The following is an 18,593-nucleotide window of genomic DNA, read 5'->3' as shown; positions in this document are numbered from 1 at the left end:
CTAAAAATAATTACAACTAGCATTTGCATAGCACTTTAGAGTAGCTAATTCTAACATAAAAATAAAAACTAATTTACCATTTGTTAAATATGCCTTTTGAGAATCAATGTGTCAGGCACTGAACTAGACAGTATATATAGTGTACTATTTGATATCTTTTGTGAGGTCTATACAATGGCATCACTATCTCCGTTTTACAGATGAGATATCCTAAATCTCAATGGATTGCCTGAATTCACATTTTAAAACTTCCCTGTATCTGAGATATCACCTCATACCAGTTAGAATGGCTAAAATTAACAACACTGGTAACAACAGGTATTGGTGAGGATATGGAGAAAGGGGAGCTCTCTGGCACTGTTAGTGGGAATGCAAACTGGTGCAGTCACTGTGGAAAACAGTATGGAGGTTCCTCAAAAAGTTAAAAATAAAACTGCCCTGCAATCCAGCAATTGCACAACCAGGTATTTACCAAAGGGCACAAAAATACTAATTCAAAGGGATACATGGACTCTGATGTTTATAGCAGCATTATCTATGATAGCCAAGCAACTCAACTGTGTATCAACTGATGAATGGATAAAGAAGATGTGGTGTTTATATAAGAAATAAAGGGTGCCTGGGTGGCTCAGTTAGTTAGGTATCTACCTTTGCTTGAGTCATGATCCTAGGGTCCTGGAATTGAGTCCTGCATCAGGAGCCTACTTCTCCTTCTCCCTCTGTCAGCTACTCCCTCTGCTTGTGCACATACACACTCTCTCTCTAATGAATAAATAAATAAAATATTTTAAAAAAAGAAGTAAAAAATCATCATATCATGGTTTTACTCAGCATTATATCTCAGAGCCTATCTCAGTGCGTTGCACTCTGCCTACTAGAGAGAAGGCAGTCAGTACTTAGTTGGTGGATGAATATTAAATCACATGTCATTTCATTAATTTATACTGCCTCTGACTAATGCAGAAATGTCCTCCTCAGAGGAGATTTTCTTTCTTCTATTTTTTCTTCCAAGTTTTTATTTAAATTCCAATTAGTTAACATACAGTATAGTATTAGTTTCAGGTGTAGGATTTAGTGATTGATCACTTACATACAATAACCAGCGCTCATCACAAGTGCCCTCCTTAATATCCATCATGCATTTAACCCATCCCCCCTACCTCTCCTTCAGCAATCCTGTTTGTTCCCTATAGTTAAGAATCTGTCTTGTGTTTTGCCTTTCTTTTCCCCCCTCTGCTCAATGTTTTGTTTCTTAAATTTCATATATGAGTGAAATCATATGGTATTTGTCATTCTCTCACTGACTTATTTTGCTTAGCATAAATACTCTTTAGCTCCATCCATATCATTGCAAATGGCAAGATTTTGCTTTTTTTTATGGCTGAGTAATATTCCATTGTATATATACTGCATCTTCTTTATTTATTTGGGCTCCTTCCATAATTGGGTTATTGTCAATAATGCTGCTATAAACATTGGGGTGCACCTGTCCCTTCAAATCAGTATTTTTGTATCCCTTGGGTAAAAGAGGAGATTTTCATTCTGAGCTTCCATTCTCCAACAATGAGTCCTTCATAGTGGTGATGGATCATGGAAATGTGCCTGCATTCTTTTCATTCTCTAGGGCAATTGTTCTCAAAATGTAGTCCCTAAACCAACAGCGTTGATGTCACCCATGGCTTGTTACAAATGCAAACTCACAGACCCCCACTCCAGACGGCTAAATCAGAATTTCTGGGCATGAGTCTCAGGAAACTGTGTTTTGATAAGCTTTCCAGATGATTCCAATAAGCGCTAAAGATGAACATTAAATTTTGAGAAACTCAGAGAATAAATGAATTCCTCCCTGTTCTCACACTAATAGTTTAGGTTGGATGATTGCATGGATGGAGAAGCCATTTATAGAATTGGGAAGACAGGAGGGACAAGTTTGGTTGGAAATCATGAATCTGGGTTTGTTAAATTTGAAGTACCTATGGGATACCCAAGTGAAGATATCTGGAGACATTTGGATCCTCTAGGTCTGGAGCTTATAGGGAAGGACTGAGCTAGGTAAATAAATATGGGAGTTGTAGTTGAGGTATGAATAAGACTGCTCAAGATAGTAGGAGGCCTTAGAGAAGAGGGGGGCCATTGACATACCCTAAGGAATAGCATTATTTAGGGAGAGTAGGGAAGAGGTGCTCAGACAAAGGAAAATCTGAGGACATTCTTCCTTTTGAGTGACTTGCATTGGACCATTCGTCTAATCTTCCCCTTTGAATTATAAGCTCTTTAAAAGCAAGGACTGTGTAAACTTTAATAGGTCCCTCAAACAAAAGTACATTGCTGCACAGCCTGTGAATAATTAGTAAATTCCTACCAGAGCTCTGCTTTGCAGTAATCCAATGTGATCAGGGTCACCAGCAAGATGTTTCCCAAAAAACTCTTATATAATTTCCCGATGGACAGTGTGGCAGATTAAAAATAAGTGAATAAATAAAGGGCATCATGCGTAATCCACTGATATCCATGCTAATCACATTAATCAGAGTGAATTAATTACACCTGAAAACAGATGCAAAGTTAAATTCCTTAGAAAATCAATTCATTAAACTCATATTGGAATGCACAGTCAACAACCCCCATGTTTAGAAACTATTCAGCGTGATTTGTGGCAACTTCTGATTTACTAACAAAACTGCTTAAAACATTTTTAAAGGCAATTACAATTACTGTCTGGTATTTGATGGAAAGAAATCTAGTCAGCATTGTCCCTCGTGTGTCAACTGTCACAATTTTCTAAAAATTTTGGGGCAAAAAATAGGCAGGCTCTACTATTTGCTAGCCTCGATTAGGGTTAATTCAATGTGTGTCTGCAAATAATAGTGTTTAATGTAATCTCTCTAATTACAGATAAAATGCATTTTCAGTCATGCTCATCACTGACAGTATTTTGGGATAAGTTAAACTGACAGCTGCTTTCTAAAGGGAAGGAAAAAACAAACCTTCCCTGGGATTGTGTTAATTTTCTCTCTCTCTTTCTTTTCTTTTCTTTTCTTTCTTTTTTTTTTTTTTTTTTTACAATGAAGTTCAGAAAAATATGAAACTAGACCTTTGGCTCTAGATACCAACTTTGAAATGACATATGGAATTGGGAATTTGATATGTTTTCCATCTCTTACTGAATGAATATCTACCTTGAATTCACTCAAGAAGCATTTTTTAAGGGTTTCTAGGGAAGCAGACATTGTGCTAGGCACTAAGGAGATAAGGAATAATTCTATCAGAGCTGCTCTCCACAAATGGCCCCATGAGCCAAGTCAAGCATCCTACTATACTAGATATGACAGTCACAGTTCACTCTATTTACAGCCCCTTTAGAGTGAGACTATTCAAGACAGTATCTTCTTTTTTTTTAAAGACTTATTTATTTTAGAGAGAGAGAGAGAGAGAGAGAGAGAGAGAGCAGGAGGGGGAGGGGCAGAGGGAGAGAGAATCTCTGACAGACTCCCTACTGAGTAAGGAGCCCATTGTGGGGCTCAATCCCATGACCCTGAGATCATGACCTGAGCTGAAATCAAGAGTCGAATGCTTAACTGACTGAGCTACCCAGACACCCCAAGTCACAATATTTTTGAAGGGTCAATGCATATTCTTCTTCAACCACAGTTGATTGGACCAGAGATGTCTCAAGGTCACTTTATTCACAGATTGTTCAGGGACCTACAGTTGGCCTAGGAAGAAAAGTTGAGCTAAACCTATTAGATTTTCTCTTTCAGGACTAGGAATTGGAAAATGCTGAATAAGATTGGTTAGCAGCAAAAGTGAAATTAATAGGTGATAAGAGAGAAACCATAAGAAAAGAATTAAGACCATGAGGGGGCAGGCAGCATTAGTTCTACAAGGTTATGAAGAACTAGAAATACAGGACCTAGTTCAAAGCTTAATGAATCAAAGAATTAATAAATAAACAAATACTTGTGACTTAAGATATATTTGGCTTATTCGGTAGTCTCAAAATATGAATGATTCATACTGAGTCACTATTCTTATTATTCTTGACTTTTTTTTTTCTTAAACTATACTGCAGATGGACTATGTTTCTTGCATCTTATATGTCTTATTTGGGAGATAGTTCAGCTTTGAGTAATGAAAAAACTCAAAAAAACAATGGTTTAAATGGGGAATTTATTTCCTTTATGCCAAGTTTAGACACAAGCAACCCAGGGCTAAGAGGGTATCTCTTCTCAAACAAAGTAAAACAAAACAAAACCCAAACCAACCAACCAAACAACAACAACAAAAAAAAACCCTAAAAAACAAAACAAAACAAAAACCCAAAAAACAAAAACCCTCTGAGAGCCTTTCTCCTTCCAACTTACTTTTCTCCAATCCCTAGGAGGTACCCTTATCTCCATAATCTAAGGTAGCATCCATGTTCCAGATGGAAGATAGAAAGGGGAATAAACAAAAGGCAAAAGATACCAGTTGTTGCTTAAGACAGTTTTCTAGAACCCGGGAAAGTCCTCTATGTGATTTGTGGTGGAAAGTAAGAAAAACATCTAAGTTCCACTTCTGGAGTGACACAAGATATAGAGATGACACCAGAAGTACAGCAAGACAGTCCATTAAAAGAGCTAAATAAACAGAAATGGAACTCTGAAGCTGGAACTAATGTAAAAATTGTCAGAATTTGCAGGTATCTGAAGTATTTGGCTTTTTCTATTCATAGATTAGTGAGTTTGAAACAATCTCTTCTAGATCCTAAGCAGAAGAGGCCCCAGCTAATATGTGGGTTACAATACATATCAGATATATTCTAAGACTGGTAGTATGTATAAGCTATCCTAAAATATTACCTATCAAGATACTACTCTTGATTCTTCTCCAACTTGAAATTTCCACCCTATAGGGCCATGTTCTGGGGCCAGACAATAATAATGTCTCAGAAGGCCATTGTCAAATGCCATCTGGAAGGAGAGAGTGACATATAGAGATAGTAACCAGATGACACTTTTACTTACATCAATTGACTTACATCCACCTACATGGGCCAAGACCATGTCTCGCTACAAGGAAGTCTGAGAAGTGTGTTTATCCTGAGCAACTATGAACCTGGTTAGATATTCTATTTCTACATAGAAAGGTTTGGCAGCTTCTTATAAGCTTAAACCTACCCAGTAATTCCACTCCTAGTTTTCTCTCGAGAGAAATAAGACATGGTTCACACAAAGACCTATAGATAAATGCTTATGGGAATTCCATCCATAATTGTATAAAGCACAATAAGATGCCATTTTATAACCACTAGATTAGCTAAAATGAAAAATTCTGATGAATACAAGCATCGGGGAAGATCTAGAACAGTAGGAATTCTCATACATCGTTGAGAGTGTAAACTGGTACAACGCTTTTGAAGCAAAATGGTATATATAGTAAAAGAGATCTGTATACCCCATAGCCTTGCAGCTCTACTTCTTGGTAAGCCCAAAGCAGTGATTCAAACTTTCATATACATCACAATCATGTGGAGGGCTTGTTGAAACAGATTGCTGAGCCCTACCCCTAGAATTTCTGATTCAGTAGGTTTGGGGTGAGGCCTGAAAATACGCATTTTTTTAAAAGATTTTATTTCTTTATTCATGAAAGACACACACAGAAAGAGGCAGAGACATAGGCAGTGAGAGAAGCAGGCTCCATGCAGGGAGCCAGATGTGGGACTCGATCCCTGGACCCCAGGATCACACCCTGGGCCGAAGGCAGGCATTCAACCACTGAGCCACCCAGGCGTCCCACATTTCTTTCTTTCTTTCTTTCTTTCTTTCTTTCTTTCTTTCTTTCTTTCTTTCTTTCTTTCTTTCTTTCTTTCTTTCTTTCTTTCTTCTTTCTCTTTTTCTTTCTTTCTTTCTTTCTTTCTTTCTTTCTTTCTTTCTTTCTCTCTCTCTCTCTCTTTCTTTCTTTCTGTCTTTTTCTTTCTCTTTCTTTTTTTGAATTATATTTATTTGTTTGAGAGAGAGTAAGAATAAGAGAGATCATAGAGGGAGAGGGAGAAGCAGACTCCCCACTGAGCAGGGAACCTGATGTGGAGCTCCATCCCAGGACCCTGGGATCATGACCTGAGCTGAAGCAGATGCTTAACTGACTCAACCACCCAGGCACCCCTGAAAATTTGTATTTCTAGCAGGTTCCCAGGTGATGCTGATGCGGTTGGTCCTGGGACCACACTTTGAAAATCACTAGTCTAGAGAGATTCTTGCCTATGTTTATCAGGAGATGTGTACAGACAATGTTCATAGTTTTATAGCTTTTATTTATTTTTTTATTTATTTTTATTTTTATAGCTTTTAATATCAAGAACGTGGAAACAACTTAGATATCCATTGACAAGAAAATGAACCAAATTATAATGTACTAGAAGAAGTACTATAGAGCAGTGAAAATAAATTAGAGCTATATGACAGCATAGATAAACTGCAAATACAATTTTGAGCAAAGTAACTAACAAGTCGCAGAAGAATATATACTTCATGATACCACTAATAGAAATTTTTAAAAATGTAATTCTAAACAGTAAGTTGATCAGGAATGTATACATATGAAACAATCAACCAAAATTCAGGCTGATGGGGAGAAGAGAGAAATACAACTGGAGGAGCACAGAGACTCCAACTGTTCTTTTGCCAAATGGTATGTTCATAGTTTTTTATAATATTAATTTATATGTTTAAACAATTTTATGATTTATAATACTAAGCAAAATAAGTCAGTCAGAGAAAGACAAATGCCATATGATTTCACTCATATGTGGAATTTAACAAACAAAGAAAATGAGTAAAGGTGGGGGAGAGAGAAGGACAAACCAAGAAATAGACTCTTAACAACAGAGAACGAACTGATGGTTACCAGAGGGGAGTGGGTGCGGGGGTGACAATAGGAGATGAACATTTTTGTACACATTTCCTGATAAACATAGGCAAGAATCTCTCTAGACTAGTGGTTTTCAAAGTGTGGTCCCAGGACTGTGGCATAAGCATTACTTGGGAACTTGCTAGAAATGCAACTTATCACGTTGAAAAAAAATTAACAAAATGATTTAAAAAAAAAAAGAGGCAATAAAATAAAAAAGTCACTTTAAAAATAATTTTTATAATTATTTTTTGGCTTTAAATCATTTCCATTTTTGTGTATATATTGTACTTTATTCTTTTTAATCAGCTTTATTTTTCCAATTTTATATTATTTTAATTTTCCATAGAATCTTGGCAATATAAAAAGTAAAATCACAAATATAAAGGATGTACTTTTTAATTTTTTAAATAAAAACCCTAAGTATGGATAAATGGACAATGAAACATATGCAAGCAGCTTTGTTAGGTAGTATACTAACATATGTGTTTTTTCTATATACTTAAAAAGGAAGAAGAAAGAGTTGGGAGGGTTCAAATGATTGAAGTTTGCTCTGAGTATAAAGAGCTCTTTACAAATGTAAAGAGCATAAAGAGAAATGATCCCAGAAGGGGAGTAGGGTTTCATTACTATAGGATTCTTTGGGGGGCACCTGGTTGGTTCACTAGTTGAATGTCTGGTCTGCCTTTGACTCAAGTTGTGACCCCTGGGTTCTGGGATTGAGTCTCACCTAGGGCTCCCTGCAGGGAGCCTGCTTCTCCCTCTGCCTATGTCTCTGTCTCTCTCTCTGGGTCTCTCAAGAATAAATAAATAAAATCTTAAAAAAAAAAAAAGACTTTTTGGGTATAGGCCTGGTATAGGCCAAAGTTAGAGACCTAGAGACAAATGGTAGAGGCCTTGAGTCAAAAATTCTGAGGGATGAGTAGGACAGGTGACAAATTTGACAGGAAGGGAAATTAGGTTGAGTCTGAGTCTAGGGTATTAGCTCTGGTATCTGTGAAGAATTCCTCAGCACTTGTTGATGAGCAGTAAATGATGAGGGTAAATGATCCCTGTGCTTCAGAGAGGAGCAGGACTCTAAAAGACGAAGCTAAAGAAAGGTCGCCAGGGGTTGTAGAGATATATTGACATGTGTTCAAATCTAATAGGATCTTGGACAAGGTACTTAACCCTTCCCAGCCTCTCCCCATTTTCAGGCTGGGATAACACCACCATCTCAGAAGTAGTAAATATTAAATGAGATCATGTATGAAAGTATTTACCAGAATGTCTGATACACACAGTGGATGTCTAATAAATATTAGACCTCTCTTCTCTTCCCCTCAAATCAAATGCCCTTAGAACCCCAGCATGAAGGACGGCCAGCATCATAGCAGGTAAATGGAGAAGGGGCCATGATCATTGGGCTCATTGATGGAACCATGAGATGGGCAGAGACAAAATAAAAATAAAGCAAGAATGATACTGTCCTTGCAACACTAGCAAAACAGAACACCCAAGCAAGAAATATCATCTGTTAGTGCCACAGTGCAACTCAGAGATAGCCCTGAGGAAGAAATTTCTGAGGCATTTTTTGAAGAAATTTTGTTCGTGGTAAAAGGTGTCAGATAACAAAAGGTGCAAAAATCTTCTTTGAAATTTGATGGAATTTTCAACCTGTTGGGCAAAAGATGGCATTTTTCAAAATGTATTTGGGTGAGATGATAGACCATTTGATACTCTTAGATTTTAGTCCTTTCCATTTGTAGCAAAGTCTTAGAACAAAGGTTTACAAACAGCTTGCTCACGAAATCACCTCAGGTGCCTTCTCTTCTGAGAGAGAAATGGGGATGGTCTGATATTGGTGCCTGAGAAAAAAAATGACTTGTACTTGAAAAGCATGTATACCATACTTTAAGCTCAAACGTCAGTAACAGGTAGCTCAGAGAATTGAAAGCAGAGTCCCGCAAAGATATTTATACACGCATGTTCATAGCAGCATTATTCACAATAGTGTAAAGGAGGAAGAAACGCAAGGGTCCACCAACACATGGATAAGGAAAGTGTAGTATGTACCTACAATGGTATAGTATTCAGCCTTAAAAAGGAGACATACTACAACATGGATGAATCTTGGGGGCATGGGACTAAGTGAAATAAGCCAGACACAAAAGGACAAATACTGTATGATTTCCCTTATATGAGGTTTCTATAGTAGTCAAATTTGTAAACACAAAAAGAATGGTGGTTACCAGACCTGCAGGAGGAGTGAATGGGGAGTTACTTTTTAAAGGCTATAGAGTTTGAGTTGTGTAAGATGAAAGGCCATTGGTAAAACAACAATGTGGATGTACTTAACATCACTGAACTGTGCACTAAAAATGGTTAAGAATGTAAGTTTTATGTGGATTTTACCCCAGTTAAAAAAAAAAAAAGTCAACAGTTAGCTTCCTTTGTTGTCTTTGTGCATTTAACTTATGGAAATTTCAACTATAAGCACCTGCCCCTTATGCAGTCTTGAACTTCCTGCCTCTCTCCTTGTTCAAACCAGACTTTTGCCTCTGGAGTCCCCAGAGAAGAAGCTTATTAACCCTCTGTTTTTTCCTCCTTTGCCCAAGTACCTATGTTTAAATTCATTCCACCCTCTCTCTCATTCTTTTCTTACTAATCACACTGTATGGTCGAGGAAATGGAGGCACTGCTGAGAAGCAGGAAGAAGGTTTGTCCCCTAGACTAAACACAGCACTTAGATGGCATAGAAAATTCTTTGTACATGAACTGTTGAATTAAATTGGGAGAGCTCCACATTGTTTTGAGCCTTCAATATACACACACACAAAATAGATTTGCCCTAATCCAGAATAAATGATATTTGGGGTAGAGTTGAATGAAAGTTGCATTTGCACTGCCCACGGAGAGAGGTTTCTAGGCAATATAGAGTAGTGGTGTCAGCAAAAAGGCAGAGAGTACTGATCAATCTTGGAGAACTCTAATCCTGATTCTTGTAAATTCTGGTTCATAAACAACTGGTATCCCATTATCTTAATAAAGATAAGTCCTTAAAGCCCTTAAAGAATACTTTTAGGCAATAAATTATTAGCTTAATTTAATATATATGTGTAAAAAGTATATAAATATATACTATATTTAATAATTTATGATTGAAAGAAAAATAGCTTCAACACTGTGCATGTTTGCATCTCCTCAAAGCACGCAGCAGTGCTTTGTCCACAGGAAGTAGTCAATACATGGTTATCGAATTTAGAATGTCCTTCTTCCCAATCAGTGAGGTTTAATATATTTCCAATTCAGAATGCCTATTAATTTTTCAGCATTAGTAAGCCTTCAGAAAAAATCCATTTGGGGATGTGTTTAAGAGATCACAGCAAATACTATCATATACATGATGAAGAGAATACTGTTAAAATGAAGCATGCTTATTTAACACACCGGTAGCCATTGATAAAATGTAATTTAATTTAATCATTTAAATTTACATTGTTAATGTACAAGAGCATTTCTTTCAAACCACAGGTTAACACACACTAAAGAGCAATGCTGTTAGAAGAGCAGAGAAACTTTGGAAAACTCTGCTGTCTGAAATGAAAGCAAGGCACTCTCCATTAACAGCTGGTGGATTCCTGATTTCCGCCCACAGAAGGCATGTTCGCACTGAGAGAGCTCTCCCACAAGGGAAGAATCACCTGCTTTAATTCTTGCTGTCCTCTTCTGAGCTAGTTTGGTCATCCACTCTGTATAAACTTGTGTGTCAACATCAAGACAAAAAAAGAGAGTTGAGTTGATGGATTACGTGGGAGGCTCTCATAGTTCTTACAACTATGGAAGACAGAAGAACACTGGCTATCACCTTTATTTTCAACACTAGTGTCTGGACCTAAAACTAAAAACCTTCATTCTTTCCAACCAACCAATCAATATCACAGCTAAAAAGTCTTTTCCTTAAATCTGATGGGTGTAAAAATAAAAAGTAACAGCATTTCTCCAGGGCTCTGGTTTTTCTGTTTGTTTTGTTTTTCTTTTATGGACATGACAAAAAACAAGGATTAACTTTCCAATACTAATGGTGCACCAAAGGGTTATGTATGCACAGTATTTCTAATTTATTCAAATTCAATTTGAATTTGGTCTGAAGCTACCGTGTATGAAATGTTAGCTTTCCTGATATTTAATAATGTTTATTATGTTTGCATATAAGCTCAAAAAATTAATGCAAAAGTACTACTTTACTCACGGTTATCAGGTAAAATGTAAATATTAGTGGTTATTTTTAAAAGCCTGTTTTCCTATAGATGCAATAAGTTGAGTAAAAACACTATAGAAAGGAGAAGTAGGTCCTAGTCTTGATTCTGGTATTGGCCTGTTGGACCTTGGGCAATTTTTACTTATCGCTGGGTCCCGGTTGTCTCCTCTATGAGTTTCAGAGGTGTGGGGGACCAGTTGACAAGTCAGGCCCCTGCAAAGTCTAATGTTCCAAGGGCCTAACATTGCAGACCCTATCACCTGGATATAAAAATAATAATCTTCCATAAAAGCTCACACAAACATAATACATGATCAAATATCAGAATGACTCTTGGGGCAGGGGGGAACCAAACCATATATGCTTTGCTATCTGGGTTATCCTTTGCAGCAATTAGGCAATTCATTTGGCATTTGTTTGATTGTATAATTTAATGACAATATAAACAGCATAGTTTTGTTATTTTTTTCTTTAAAAACACTAAAGCAAAAATGATTTAAAGCTAACAAAAACTACTGTGACATCATTTTGACATTCAAAGTTTGTTTCTTAGCAAAATGGCCAAAGATATTTTGATTGATACAGAGTATATAATATAAAGACTTTTAGACCTAAAAATCTTCAAACATTATTCGAATTTAGCAAAACATAAGCAAAATTTTAATATCAAAGTGCTAAACAGTACTGCCTTAAAAGTCACTGCAAATGAATCATAAAATAACTGCATGGGAAGTAACATTTATTGTACAAATGGTTAATAAAAAGACACATTATAAATATATATATGTAACCTGCTATATTTATATATATATATTTGTTTATTTAATTTCTAATTGGTGTATCCAAGTTACTGTGAACACCCCATTTAAGTACTTTGTAACTCAGCTTCCAGGAGCTGGTGGTCTTGCAATAAATACAGGCAAAGCTATTACAATATAACGTGCATACAAATGTTTATACAAATAAGGACACTATGCAACAAATTATCTCATAGTAATATGGCATCGACAGTATAAACATACAAAAGGGAGTACGAACACGGAATGTTGAAACGCAGCCCACTAATCCTGTCTAGTAGTCACATTCATACTATTATTTTTTAAAATAAGACTCGCTTGCTCTCCAAAATTGTCCTTGTCACCAATAACAAAAATTAAATTATATATATTTCAAAAATCTTATTACCTCTGGTGTTTACCCTGTATGATCAGTTCCTACTTATTTGTATGTTCTTATTTAGGAATCAAACCCTTGAGACTCACTGGATGCTCCTGGGGCTTCTGAATGAATGTGCCAGTCGGTTGCTATTAACTGGAGCAACTTTAGGGAACTCTGTCTCAGTTGATGGAACACAACCAACACAGCTGTATGCAATCCATTTTATAATCTGAGCCCCTTTCAGGACAGCTGGGCATCAGGGCAGAGCTCTGGATCCACTAAGAGTGGCCTAAAATCTTGGATGGACCATTCCTCAGAAGCGCTCTACAGGGCAGGTGGACAAAGCCTCTGCTAGGAAAATGAACACGTGTCATTTGCCAATATGACTGCCTCCTTTTTATTTCCATATAAAAGAAAGGAGAGTTCATAAACAAGACTTAGTAAGACAGCACTTTAAAAATTGCACTTGTATATGGAAGCGAACAGCCATTATCATTTTGCTATGTCTGATTTATAGGTAATCCTCATCTTTCACCATTTGTTAAAATAAAATAAAGGAAGAAAGAAATTAAAAGAGAGAATTTCTGCCTTCTTTGCACCACATACATACCCTTGATACAGGAAGTGTATTCTAAAGATCAACCTCAAGACACATCCTACCCTGGCGAACAACCGTTGGCTGTTCTTGTTTTTAAATACAAAGCAACTATAATTGTATTCCCCAGAAAGAGTTTTAAAACAGTTATATTATCCTTTTTTTTTTTCCTGCTCGGATAGCATTGTCCAAAAGTGCTTTGTTAGCAATTTCTTAGAAAACCCTCATGAACTCTACCCTCCCCTCCCACACCAACCCCAAAGCCTAAATATAAAACACAACCCCAACACAATACTCTGCAAGTTTTCTGGCTTTAGGTTGTAAGGAAAAGTGCCAGAAAAAAAAAAAGTCTTTTCTACAGGAGCTGCTTTTTCTCTTAAGGAAGGACAGAAAACGATAGGTGTCCAGACCCATTCCTTTGCTGCTTAGCAAGTAGGTGCCAGGCGGCTCCCGTTCAGAAAGGCAGGGTGTCCAGGAAGAGCTTGTCGATGATGGAAGGTGGAGACACCAAGTCTTCCAGCTTCAGGTAGAAGATGCGCTGGAGGCCCAGGGTGCAGATCTTGCGCAGTTCTACCAAGGCGCCCAGGACCTTGGGCTCGCTGGGCTCCAAAGCCTGTCCCTTACTCTGGTGGTCTTTCAAGCTGCTTGTGATCTTGTTGCATAGCTCCTCCACTCTCTTTGGTTCTTTTAACCCATGTCGTTCTGTAGAGGGATACAAAAGGGCAAGTTTAGGAGGATGTTGCATCTTAAGAGACTTTGAGTTTTCTTTATTTTTGCTTTTTTTTTTTTTTTAATTTTAAGTAGGCTCCACGCCCAACATGGGGCTTGAACTCATGACCCTGAGATCAAGAGTTGGATGCTCTCTACTGCTTGAGCCAACCAGGTACCCCATCTTTTTTTTTTTTTTTTAAGATTTTATTTATTTATTTGAGAAAGAAAGAGAGAGAGAGAGGAGGAGAGAGAGAGAGAGAAACAGATTCCTTGCTGAGGAGGGAGCTTTATGCAGGACCCTGAGATCATGACCTGAACCAAAGGCAGACACTGAGCTGACTGAGCCACTCAGGGGCCCTAGGCATCCCCATCTTCTTTTTAATTTCTCATTTTAGCAAATTTTTTTAAAATTTAAATTTTATTAATTAACATATAATGTATTATTGGTTTCAGAGGTAGAGGTCAGTGATTCATTGGTCTTATATAACACCCAGTAGACAGCCTCATCTTAAGAGACTTCGAATCCCAAATTGAGGTCTGTGTCTTCTACCAGTTGGGATGGCATTTTAGAATCCAAGTGCCTCCATCTTAGAGGTAACTCATAGCCTTTGTTATCAAATGGCATCAGGGTTCGAATCCCAGTCCTACCACTTCCTCACTGTGTGCTCCTGAGTTAGCCTCTGACTTTCTGCGCCCCAGGTTCCTTATAAAGTGAAGATAATAACTGTCCCTAATTTAGGGTTTCTGGGAGGACCAACTTAGGTGAAGCACACAGTTCCTGGCACATAGTCACATTGAATGAATGACAGAGTGGTTATTACTTTGCATACATTATCCTATAAAAGTCCTATCAGAAAGCAACTCTTTTTTCAGAGTGACAAAGAAACACATCGAGGAAAGTGAATTAATGTCCCCATCTGTTAAGATGGGGAAGGGGGATCTGTAAGTTCCATTTGCTAATGCAGGGGCTGCCCCACAAGACCCAGCACAAAGCACATTCTTATGTTTTCATGCTAACCAGCATTGAGAAGAATCCAGCTTTTCTTTTCCCTGTTTTTCACTCCCCCTTGAAACACCTATTGTCCTACACCTGGCACTCTGTACAAAATACACGTGTCTTCCTGCTGTGGAGATGGAAAAGTCAAAGAGAAGGGAAGAGGCCCTGAAAGAGGCACTGCAGGGACTTTACAATGTAGCAAGACATGAACACCTGTATCTGATATTTTATAAAACAATATACAAAGTGATCCACATGTTAAATATTATGATCTCCCATTTTATTTTAATGTTAAGTGATTTTCCCAAAGTCTAAATTTTGGCTGCTAAAAGCTGCTAAACTGATCTGAACTCAGTTTCCTGAGGCACATTTTGTCCTCCTGCCACAGAGCAATGTTGCATCTCTAATCAGAAAGGAGCATCACATCCAGTATAAACCACTCTGCTCTCCCTCAACATTTAGATACCAAAGCCTCTTTCCTGAGAGAAGGTCTTGGCCCTAGTTAGTCAGGGTTTGTATCTCTAAGTATATTTACACGTAAAACAATAATTCTCATGAGATCGAAGACATCCTTCCAAAGGGAAATCAAGCAACAGTGTCTAATTTTTCCCACGTTTATTTTTTCAGTTGGGGATATATGCTTTCTCATTTTTTAAAATTCCAGTATAATTAATGTGCAGCATTATATTAGTTTCAGGTGTACAAAAGTGTTCAGTGATTCAACAATTCTATACATAACTCTGTGCTCATCAAGATAAGTGTACTCTTAATCCTCTTGGGGATATTTTTGTTAAGGAAGTTGTTTCCTTAAAACAAAAAAAATCAATTAGCAAAATGGAGCAATATCCAGACATTTTTTTTCCCCTCTTGTCCTAAATCAAAGGAGGCCCAGGGACCAGGAGATCTGCATTCTTCCATAGGTTTAAGGCTTATCTTAAAAGGAGGAGGTTGGATTTAATGACCTCTAAGGTCCCTTCTAGCTCTGATGTGTTATAATTACATTAAATTACAACCATGAAAATTGCCAGTGGCATCTCAGTTGGCTGTAACTTGTGGGTGTCTCATCTTGATGCACCATAATATAGAGAAAAGGGCACTGGATGTGTAGTCAGACGGAGCTGGGTTCCAGTTTTGGTTCTGTTACTTACTACTAGCCATGTGACTTAATCTCTTAGGACCATGTCTTTGTAGGAAAATGGGGATTACAGGGTGGGTGGTAGATACACAAGTCTTTATTGTATTCTTCTTTATTCCTTTCTGTGTACCTCTTTTTAAAAAATATTTTATTTAATTTTAATTTTTAATTTTTTTAAAGAAGAGTATGCACGTGTATATGTACACATGTGTGTGAGAGTGCGCGTGAGGAGGGAGGCTGGTGGGGGAAGGGCAGAGGGGAAGAGAGAATCTTAGGTAGGCTCCATGCCTGGCTTTGAGTCTGACTCTGGGCTCCATCTCACAACTCTGAGATCACAACCTGAGCTGAAATCAAGAGTCGGACATTTAAGCAACTAAGCCACCCAGCTCCTCTCCCCAAGATTTTATTTTTAAGGAATCTGTACACCCAATGTAGGGCTCAGACTCACAACCCTGAGATCAAGAGTTGCATACTCTATGGGCTAAGCCTGCCAGGTTCCTCTTTTCTTTGTGCCCTACATACTACACAAAACATTGAAAGAAGAAGTATAGTTATAATAAAACCTACTTCCATGGGTATTGACAGGCTCAACTAAGATGATGCTACCAACTTTCTACCAACTGCAGAGTGCTCCATGCATGGTACAGTCAGCACCTGCAACAATGCCTGACAAACAGCAAATGGTTGGCAACCACAGGTCAAACAAAAGGCAACAAAGTCCCCTACTTCTCAAGCTTTGCAGTGCATGATTTTGCTTCCCAGGAACTATTAGCTAATCAGCCTAGGTGCAAACCTGTCCTCTATGTTTATCTTTACTATATACGTAGTCTCTCTGTTTAGTCTCAAAAGACACACCCAGGAGTGACCTTCAAGGGAAATTTTGCCTGCAACGGTGTTCCTTCTAAACTCTTATTCCACCTCCCTCTCCCCTTTGCCCCTGCCACCAAAACAGAAAAGCAGACTGCAAGTTTGGCAGTAAACTTCAAGAACTGTAAAATGTTCATAGCCTCTGCCCAAGTAATCCCACTCTTGGGAATTTATCTGAAGGAAAAATTCAGCAGAAGAATAAACTGTATGCATGAAGACATTTAGGGTTGCAGTATCTATTTAAAAAACTGGGAAAAAGATAAGGGGTGGAAGAAAAGGGAACTATTAAGTCAAAAATGGTATATGCACATAAATGTAGGCATCAGAAAGGACAGATATGAAGGCTGTCAAGCAACATGGAAAAACATATATCGCATAAAAGAAAGAACAGAATATAAAATGGCATCTAAGCTGGGATGACATCTATGCAAAATTTATTTCTGCATATAAAGAAGGGTGAACAGAAACAGAAAAGTGAGAATATTTATGAGATTGTCAGATAACTCTTTTCCTTTCTTTTAAAATTCCCAAGTTAGCAGTATTTGTATATTAAACTGTTAACATAAAACAACCTGGGATTTGGTCTCTCTAGTAGCTGTAACATGCTCAAACAGTCATCTTGCTGATAATAATGTCTATTAATACTGAGCTATGGCAGATTAGGTTCCGAACCTAGGGAGGGATGCTTTTTCCCAGAATAAAATAACCAATCTATTGATTTAACATGTGCCTTCTTTTCAGTGCCCATGTCTTGTGTTGCATTCAAGATCCCATATTCGTTTTCAGGATAAAGAAACAGAGAATGGTATTGGCTGGATTTGGGGAGGGGGTTGATTACAGAACCTTATAACTAGACTTTCTCATGGCCAAACTCACAGAAGGTGCCTCAGAGTTTTCCCTGCTCTCCAACCAGTTGTGACTGCTCAATAACTATGGCAACCATTATTTATTCAGTGAATTCAAGTGGAGATCGATACCTCCCTGCCAGCTGGATCAACCCTAGGCCTGGAATTCCTTGAGGAATTCAGAGACACTCCTGTTAGAAGCCAAAGGCACCTTCTTTGTTGTTTTGAACAGCTACTGGATTTGTGGTTTCTTTACTTTTTCAAAAGGGCTGAGATAAAATTCAGTCTCCATGCAAACTACTGCCAGCAGCCAGCAAGATTTCCAAATCACTAGGGAGTCACTAAGTGGCTGGGACCTTCCTAGTAATCTGAAATTCCTTAAAACCCCAATCACTGACGTTTTCATTTAAGGACTTCTTTTCTTTTCGGTGTCTGGTAAACATGGTTGCAATGCTGATATACAGAGACCTCATCAATTCTGGGGGAAATTGGACATTTGGATTTCCCCCTTCCTAGAGAATCACACACAGATTTTAGTGTATGATCTTTGTCCACCATTAAACAAAACAAGCCCTTCGGCATTTCTTGCTCTTTGATCTACATCATTTTTATCTAATACGTCAGTATTTAACTCAGCTTTCTGTATCCAAAACTTTAAAATGTATCTTATAGAAATGGTTAAGTAATGAATTTACGTGTCACAATCATAGAACATATGTGTTGGAAAGGATTTGAATCATTTAGTTCACACTCCCACCCAAAACAAGAATCCCTACCATGAGAGGTCACAAAGAAAGTGCCCGACCACTGGAAAATAACAATAGACTTAGTAGCACTTTATATTATACTCTTCTACTTAGATTATTTTATCATACTCTCTCAATATGCTTGTGAATCAGGTAGGACAAAGATGATCTTTACTTAATAGATAAGAAGGCTGAGAGGCTCAGAGAGTTAAGTAAGTGACTTGCCCACAGTCAAAATTAGCAAATGGCTAATTTCTTTTGCTCAAAGTCCAGGCATGTTTCTATTATACTGGGATGCCTTGAACGTCATATTAGGATGTTCTTCTTTATCCTGAGATGATTTCAGCCTCCCTGTAACTCCTGACTTTCTGTGTACCTATTTAACTAACTGATTAATTACTTCTTTCAACA

General features: G+C 37.7%; 1 protein-coding gene across 4 annotated transcripts in view; it reads right to left on the bottom strand.

Annotated features, from left to right (window-relative positions):
- Positions 1-10,330: 10,330 nt before the first annotated feature.
- Positions 10,331-18,593, bottom strand: part of NR4A3 (nuclear receptor subfamily 4 group A member 3) — a 40,318-nt gene continuing 32,055 nt past the window's right edge. For all 4 annotated transcript variants that reach the window (XM_077912679.1, XM_077912676.1, XM_077912677.1 and 1 more), the window contains one exon: positions 10,331-13,583. In XM_077912679.1, coding sequence (XP_077768805.1) covers positions 13,336-13,583 — 248 coding nt within the window. In that variant the 3' untranslated portion in view covers positions 10,331-13,335. The remainder of the gene's footprint in view (positions 13,584-18,593) is intronic.

The sequence above is a fragment of the Canis aureus genome, chromosome 10 (assembly GCF_053574225.1).
Source record: "Canis aureus isolate CA01 chromosome 10, VMU_Caureus_v.1.0, whole genome shotgun sequence".
NCBI classification, from domain to species: domain Eukaryota; kingdom Metazoa; phylum Chordata; class Mammalia; order Carnivora; family Canidae; genus Canis; species Canis aureus.
The sequence above is the reverse complement of the archived record's forward strand: the minus strand, read 5'-3'. Positions and strand labels throughout refer to the sequence as shown.